Here is a 7,419-nt window from a genome sequence, read left to right as displayed (position 1 = left end):
AGGGGGGTCGGGGCAGGTGCAGGGCAGAGAAAGGATCATTTACCTCACAAGGCTTGGAGCCCAAGATTCAGACTCTTCTGCCACTCTTTCATATCTTGTTTCTAACCTAGAAAGTGCTTATGCATTGTGGACTTTCTGCATCAGAGAATCAGCATAAGAGCTCAAGTTCAGAGTTAAGCAGGCACACAAGCAGACACAGGTATGAATCCTGACTCCACGTTGTATCAATAGCTCTCTGTGCCTCCCTTCTCTTCAGAGGGTTTGCTGTGAGGATTAAGTGATACAATGTATACAAGCTCCTGGTTTAGTACTTCACTCATAGTAGGCAGCACTTAGTAAATATGAATAAAATTCCCCTTTCCCCTCTGAGCAGAGCCATAATTTTGATATGGGTCAACAGGTACCAAGTCGCATCTTTGAGGCTACAGCTCAGCAACCTACTATACCAGTCTCACAACGAACATGACAAAATTAGACTGGCTATGATATAAAATAATGAGACATGAACAACGCCAAAGCCATTAGTTTTAGCTACTATAGCACAGGTCTCATTACCTCATTCCCAAGTTCTGAATCTTCATCCTACACACCTATGTCCATGAGATCCAAGGGGTAATTTCTCCTAGAGAATTCATACTTAAGCAGAATCAAAAGGAACTGAAAAGCTTCTGCATAATGAAGGAAACCTTCAACAAAACAAAAAGCAACCTACTGAATAGGAGAATATATTTATAAATGATGTTTCTAAATAAGGGATTGATATCCAAAATACATAAGAAACTCATACAACTCAACAATAAAAAAATAAATAAACAATCCCATCAAAATACAGGCAGAGGACATGAAAAGATATTTCTTCACAGAAGACATACAGACGGCGAACAGATCTAAGAAAAGATGCTCAATATCACTAATCATCAGGGAAATGCAAATTAAAACTACAATGAGATACCACCTCACACCAGTCAGAATGGCTATCATCAAAAAGTCAACAAATAACATGTGTTAGAGAGGATGTGGAGAAAAGGGAACCCTTGTACACTGCTGGTGGGACTGAAACTGTTATAGCCACTATGGAACATAGTATGTAGATTCTTCAAAAAACTAAAAATGGATATACCACATGGCCCAGCAATCCCACTTCAGGAATTTATCCGAGGAAAACAAAAACACTAATTCAAAAAGATATATGCATCCCTATGCTTCCTGCAGTGTTATTTTACAATAGCTAAAATATTGAAGCAACCTAGGCATCTATCAATAAATAAATGGATAAAGAAGATGCAGGGTGTGCATGTGTGTGTGATGGAATATTACATAGCATTAAAAAAGAATGAAATCTTGCCATTTGCGAACATAGATGAATCTAGAAGATATTATGCTAAGTGAAATAAGTCAGGCAGAGAAAAACAAATACTGTATGATTTCACTTATATGTGGAATCTAAAAAAACAAAACTAAACAAACAAACAAAACAAAAACAGACTCATAGAAACAGAGACAAAAGGGATGGTTACCAGAAGGGAGGGGGATGGGTGAAAAGGGGAAGAGGAATATAGTCAATAAGATTGTGATAAATTTATACAGTGACAGATAATTACTAGAATTAGTGGGATGATTACATTATAAGATATAAAAATATCAAATTACTATATTATATACTTGAAACTAATATAACCAGTATAAGATTGTATACCAACTAAACTTATATAAAAAAAAGAAATGAAAAAAGTGAAATTCTTCAATATGTGACATATAATAGAAGAAAAATCAACTGTTGTTTTAAAAACATGTGTAGCTCAGTTCCCACCATCTAGTATAGCGAGTAAACTACATTACTTTCTATTTACAGAACATCACAGAGTTTATAGGACAGTAAACTCCAATCCAAGATATTAAATATTTTAATTATATTAGTTTGATATCAAATACCAGATACACAAATGGTCTAATTTCTTAAGTAGAAACATATTGAAATGCAAAATAGTACATAATTGTTAGATATTATCAATTTTGCGTGTAACTAACTTGTCGTTTTAAACCACAGGTCATCAAAAAGCAATTAAGCTGGAGTCTGTCGCAATACTGTGGTATACAATGAGGTACTTACCAAAAACCATGCAACATTTATCAATGTCAATGCTGTCAAAAAATAATCACACAGGAAAACACAGGGGAAAATGGACAAATTAAAGAAAATCTAGTTTAATTCTCATGTTAATTTTTTTTTTAATTTAGGACTGGGTATATAAGGGAAGAAACACAATTATGGTAGAAAGAAGACTTTCTGAATGATAAAGATAAAGATAATAAAGATAAACATGGACTTTGTTTTCATCAGCTAAGAAGGAAATTTTCTCCACTAAACATGTTTTTATAAATTAGAGCAAATTTACTAAAAACATTCCTGTTTTCAAATTTACTAAAAACAATCTGTTTTCTGACATGATAGAGAAATGCACTATTCCGATTCATCTAATATTAAAGTTAATAGAGAATTAGCATCAAATAACTAGAATAGAATCAATATCTGAAATTGAGCTGAAAAGAATTTAATATTTGATGATTCACAATCTTTCAGTAGTTCAGAGATTATCATGAATATCAATTATTACTGTACTAAGGCTATTCAGAACATTTAATAATTTGATTATATAGTGCACAAAAGTCCTTTTTTGTGTATGTTTCAATGCCAAATAAAAGAACCCTTGGCAAAACCGTGAAGAATGCATTTTCTCTTGATATAGAATATGTGCTATGTATTTCTTATATGATCTAGATCTTTTTAAGAAACTCTTCATTTTTATTACACTAAAGTAAACAAACCATGGGGCAGCAGATTCAAGATGTCAACAGAAAAGTCTTTGATATCAGAAAGTGAGGGGAACAGAGCCCATCATCACCTGACTCTTTCCTCACTGGAAGGGAATGAAAGCCCCTGGAAACAGACCCCAAGGTACCACCATCACCTATGACCCACCAGGTTATACTTGAAGATTAACTGACAAATCACAATGATTAAACAATCTTCTTGGCATCAAAGATGTTTAGAGCAAATATAAAAATATAAGGCCTGTAAAACTCTAACCAAATATTATTATATAAATAAAAAGCTTCAATGGTTCACCACAGACAAGTAGAGATACATGTGCTTATATATGCATGGAATATTTCTGGAAAGAAAGTGTTAACAGCTATGGAGGTGGACTATGTAAGTGGGAGTGTGGAGTGGCTGGGAATTTTCCCTTCATACTCCTTTGCAACACTTGATTTTTTTATCATATATATATTACTTTTTTGATAAAACCTAATTTCAAGTAGTAATAATTCACTTTATTTTTTATTATCTTTAATTTTAAAGGCCATTTATTTAGTAAATGTTTATTTTACTATTAAAAAGGGAAAGATCAAGTTGATACTCTGTTGCCTCCCTCTTTTTTTGTCCAGAAAAGAAACTTCAAAATAAAAGAGGCACCATTATTGATCAAGACCCTTCTGAGAATATAAACTAAGACATGGTACCATTTAAAAATTGCAAATTTAGTTGTAAGAATGTGTATATTCCTTACACCCCATTACTTTTATTTTTTATAAAACTATAGAACCCACTACTTTTTATGATGGTATATTTTTAACTATCTTGCAGTGCTTTTTTTTCACACATACGGGATCTTATTTAGTATCAATATCTTAGAATCCAAACTGTATATTTCCTCAAATACTATATGACTTCAATTGTGGACTCTAAAAAAAAAAAAAAGATAGAACAGATTGGTAGTTGCTAGTGGGGAGGGGAAGGTGGGCAAAATGGGTGAAGAGAGTCAAAAGGTACAAACTTCCAGTCATAAACTAATAGGGATCTAATGTAGAGCATGGTGACTATAATTATTAATATTGTACTGCATATTTGAAAGTTGCCAAGACAGTAAATCTTAAAAGTTCTCATCACACACACAAAAAATTTGTAACTAAGAATCAGGTGACAGATATTAACCAGACTTATTGTGGTAATCATTTCACAATATATACAAATATTGAATAACATTATACACCTGAAACTACCATAATGTATGTCAATTAGACCTCAATGAAAAAAATATAAAATAAGAACAAAACGTATGTTTCTTAACTGTGATTTCTCTTCTATGCTTTCTGATCTGTGGGTTAAAAGGAAAAAAGTGATCATTTCCTTTTTATTCAAATTCACACCCAGAATAGAATAATCCTTTTCACATAATCGAAAAGTCACAAAATAAACAGAAACTACTACAAGTCATCTGCAACTACCACCCACTCTTCTTTTATTATAGAAATCTCCCCGTTGGCTTTAAACTTCCATGTGCCAGTGTTGGGGGAAAGCCTAAACCATACTTGGAGCTAGGTGGATGTACTGTGGGTGCAATCTACCCACACTGGCCCTGGGAGGTCCAGTTTAGAGCTTTAGAACGAAACAAGTATTATATGGTGGTTACACAAGTTTAAACGCGAACAAGCGTTTTGAATATTAGCACACCATGTCAGATGAATAATAAGTAGTTCCAAGTCTATCCTTCACTATCACCTTTGGCTGTGTGTGTGTGTGTAGTTTCATATTGAATGAAAATCGATTTTAATATTACATGCACATGATTACTACCAAAATCGATTTTAATATTACATGCACATGATTACTCCCAAATATTTATGCTAAGAGGCCCTTTTCCAAAGCCTATGGGAGAATACTGAGTTCCAGGAGACCTTACCTCGATGCCATGCATCTAAGAGATGAAATCTCAAACAGGAAATAAGCCCCAGATGGAAGGAAGACAGAAAGAGGTAAGGGATGGGCAAGGTTTACAAAAATCTTGCCCAATAGATAAAGAGAAACCCTGTCTGGTAGTTGGGGGATTGAGAAGCGGTTTCCCTGGATATGGTGGTAACCGCAAGGACCCAGGATGACGCTTGGGGATTGATTGCGTTCGGGTCGCGCTTTCAGCAGCGCAGAAACTCTGAGCTCCCATATCGCTCTTTACTTTGCTGAAAGGTCCACTGAAAACTCTGCCTGCCTACTCGGAAAGTTCACGCTTCTTGGGAATTCGGGACTGTTTGAGTCTAGAGGTTTGTTTTTTCACTTTAAGGTAAACTGTGCATTTCCTTTACTGTGAAGGAAAAGCTAACCTTTTCTGGAGAGCAGTGCACTACCATTTCGTGGGTCTGCATTTATATTGAGTCCTCTTCTCCTTCTATCAACGGTTTAGTGAAGCTTTTAGAGAAAATGAGAGAAAGCATCCATCAAAACGCAAAGATGCAGAGTGGAACTTTTCCTCCGCTATCAAGAAAAAAAAAAGTCACTTCTGCTTCTCATAGCCAAGGGCTGAGTCTGGGAACCTCCGGATGAGGAAGGAAGGTTTGGTAATAAAGGAGGTGGGAGAAAACAATGTCGAGCCTGCGATGCCTCCGGACACCGTAAGTCCTGCGGGGATCCCGGACCCACCCACCTCCTACACCCACGCTCTCGGGGTGGCGCGGCCTCGCTTACCTTGATGATGCTGCTGCGCCGGGGGGTCGCCCGCGCCGCCTCCAAAAGGCCAGCGTCGATGTCTGCAGGGGCCCCTGCAGCAACCGGGAATACGACCCCGCTGCGACGGTCCCTCGACCGGCATCCAGGGGCCGCTGCCACGCTGTCCCCGGAGGCGCCATCCGAGCCCACTCGGGGGTCGTCTTCGCCCCCGACAACGTCGGGCGGCGCGAGACCCTCCCTGCCGGCCGCACCCTCGGCCATGGCTGGGCGCGTTTCAGGCTTTCCGAAGGGAGACTGCACGCCCGGTAGTGGAGTCCAGCCGCTGGGCACCAGTGCGCTCATGCACAGGGAGGCGGCCCCGCCAGACTTTGTTTCACTGCCCGCCGGCGGCGGCGGCGGCAACTTTCTGGATAGGAGGCATCGCTCGGGTAGAGAAGTCCAGGAGGCCGGCAGTTCGCTGGGGGATGGATGGCGGCGGGTGTGGGGAGGAGAGTGAGCGGGAAGCAGAAGGATAGGCGAAAAGAAGAAGGAGGTGTCCGAAATGTGATGCAAACGCCCGGTCTGCGCGAAACAAAAGGCACCGGCCGCCTGGCTAGGCGGCCTCTGAGGCCGGGACGCGCACAGCCTGAGGGGCGCGGAGCCGGGAGACCGCGGCCGGTGCACCCGCCACCTGCCCGCGGACAGCCGCGCAGCAGCCCCAGGAAGTACCGCGGCGGCGGCGGCCTCCGCTCCGCTCTGTTGTGACAGAGAGGGAAGACTTGTTTTGACAGCCCGTGGGGATTGGCAGGCGTCTGAGCCTCTTAGGAGCCTCGCCTCTCGGAGTGGGGTCGGCCCGACCAATCCTCACAGCGGAGGGGTGTGCCCGAACGTGAAGAATGGAATGTGTTCTGTGCCTGGGAGCCGGCCCCGCTGGGCTCGTGTACTAGAGGGACCGTACGAGCGCGAGCGCGTGCGCGCGCGAGTGCGCACCAGCCGGCGCTCCGTGTATATTTTAGGAAGTTTAGAGATTCGAAATGAGCCAGAAAATGTAACAAAATTTGGGGATAGAAGTAGGAGGGGCCGGGGAAAGGAAACCTCCGTTTTCCGAAGCTAAGCAATTTGGAGGAAAGGGACTGCTGAGTATTCATGTCAAAATGTTTGCGGTGATGAGAGTGTTCCTTCGCACCATCAGAGGTTAATTTCGGACTCTCACGCCAACGCTTAGAAGTCAAGCCCATGCAGAGAGAAACTAGGGTTTACAGGGACGCTGGAGTTGAATAATTTGCTCAAGGTTTTATGAAAAGATCCTCAGTTCACTCTGCAATGCAAATAATTATAACAAGGAAAGGGAATCAAAAGAGGTGAGGGTAATAGGAAACTGAACCAACTAAATCCTTCTGGATGTTGGGTAAGTACAAGGGAAGTAAGGGATTTAGTCTCCATAACTAAAACATCCCTATTTGATAATGGTTCAAACTCTTCTATAGATAATCCTATATAAACATGTTTTGATCATTTCCAGCAAGCTAGCAACCGAGAGAAGAGATAACCTTTGGATTATGCATTAAGTCACTGAAATTAACCACAGAATTCTCATATAGATACAAATGATGGCTCTGAGGTTTCCCTAGTAGGACAGAAGACTTAATAACTTAATTTAAAGGTTTTTTTAATATTAGAATGTATATTAAATCTCATTTATAACATTTTAATTATTAGTAATTTAATACTTTGAGATGTTACTTGTTCTTTTGTCTAGCCAAGAAAATGAGAAAATTTTCAGCCTTTTAGACCCAGAATTTGTTATAGAGATGCAAGGAGATTCAGGGATCATCTAGGGCAGCTCTTTTATTTTGCAGATGAGTCGAAGGCCTAGGGAGCCTTAGTTTCTTGTCTACTAGTTAGTGCAGGAGCTGAAATTAGAATCTGCCACCCAACTC

At 40.1% G+C, this 7,419-nt stretch overlaps 1 protein-coding gene across 1 annotated transcript in view; it reads right to left on the bottom strand.

Annotated features, from left to right (window-relative positions):
- PLCL1 (phospholipase C like 1 (inactive)) overlaps positions 1-6,184 on the bottom strand; it is a 298,458-nt gene extending 292,274 nt beyond the window's left edge. The window contains exon 1 of the mRNA XM_006921322.2: positions 5,519-6,184. Coding sequence (XP_006921384.2) covers positions 5,519-5,842 — 324 coding nt within the window. The 5' untranslated portion in view covers positions 5,843-6,184. The remainder of the gene's footprint in view (positions 1-5,518) is intronic.
- Between the last annotated feature and the right edge of the window lie 1,235 nt (positions 6,185-7,419).

Source organism: Pteropus alecto, unplaced genomic scaffold (genome assembly GCF_000325575.1).
Source record: "Pteropus alecto unplaced genomic scaffold, ASM32557v1 scaffold3, whole genome shotgun sequence".
Lineage (NCBI taxonomy): Eukaryota > Metazoa > Chordata > Mammalia > Chiroptera > Pteropodidae > Pteropus > Pteropus alecto.
The sequence above is the reverse complement of the archived record's forward strand: the minus strand, read 5'-3'. Positions and strand labels throughout refer to the sequence as shown.